Here is a 639-nt window from a genome sequence, read left to right as displayed (position 1 = left end):
AAAGAAAGGAGAAAAAAAAAAAATCCGCCGGGATCTGCCTGCGCCGGGACCTCCTTCGCTCGGGCTCGGAGGTGGATGATGCATTTTTCATGAGCGCTGGGTGAACAGGTGCAAAGTGCGGCGGGGCGGCCCGGCCCCGCACCCCGGCCCGCATCGGGGCGGCGTGTCCGTCCGTCCGTCCGTGTGTGAGTGTGTGTGTGTGTGTGTGTGTGCGCCCCGGCGTGTGCATGTGTGCGTGTGTGTACTAGGAGATTATGGAGAGCAGCGACCGGGACATGTACCGCCAGTTTCAAGACTGGTGTCTCAGGACTTACGGGGACTCAGGAAAAACCAAGACGGTGACCCGTAAAAAATACGACCGGATCGTCCAGCTCCTCAACGGCTCCGAGTCGAGCTCCACGGATAATGCCAAATTCAAATTCTGGGTCAAATCGAAAGGCTTCCAGCTCGGCAACTCGGACGAGGTCAGTGGTGGTGCTGGAGGAGGGAAGCAAGTGCTGTACGTGCCAGTCAAAACCACGGTTAGTAGAGAATTGTCTTCCTTGTTCTATGTCGGCCGCTGCAGCCCGCTCCGGGAGCCAGAGGCGCGGGGGGAGCCGCAGCCACAGTTGGCTCCTTCCTTCCTCTTCCTCCCCCCCC

General features: G+C 59.6%; 1 protein-coding gene and 1 long non-coding RNA gene across 3 annotated transcripts in view; one reads left to right on the top strand and one right to left on the bottom strand.

Moving 5' to 3' along the window:
* LOC106885113 overlaps window positions 1-618 on the bottom strand; it is a 1,362-nt gene extending 744 nt beyond the window's left edge. The window contains exon 1 of the long non-coding RNA XR_001411384.1: window positions 315-618. This is a non-coding gene — a long non-coding RNA (uncharacterized LOC106885113). The remainder of the gene's footprint in view (window positions 1-314) is intronic.
* NOL4 (nucleolar protein 4) overlaps window positions 23-639 on the top strand; it is a 208,338-nt gene continuing 207,721 nt past the window's right edge. For both annotated transcript variants that reach the window (XM_014937021.1, XM_014937020.1), the window contains exon 1: window positions 23-521. In XM_014937021.1, coding sequence (XP_014792507.1) covers window positions 255-521 — 267 coding nt within the window. In that variant the 5' untranslated portion in view covers window positions 23-254. The remainder of the gene's footprint in view (window positions 522-639) is intronic.

This window comes from Calidris pugnax, unplaced genomic scaffold (genome assembly GCF_001431845.1).
Source record: "Calidris pugnax isolate Ruff unplaced genomic scaffold, ASM143184v1 scaffold51, whole genome shotgun sequence".
Taxonomy (NCBI): Eukaryota; Metazoa; Chordata; class Aves; order Charadriiformes; family Scolopacidae; genus Calidris; species Calidris pugnax.
Note: the sequence above shows the minus strand (reverse complement) of the source record. Positions and strands in the feature narration are given on the sequence as shown.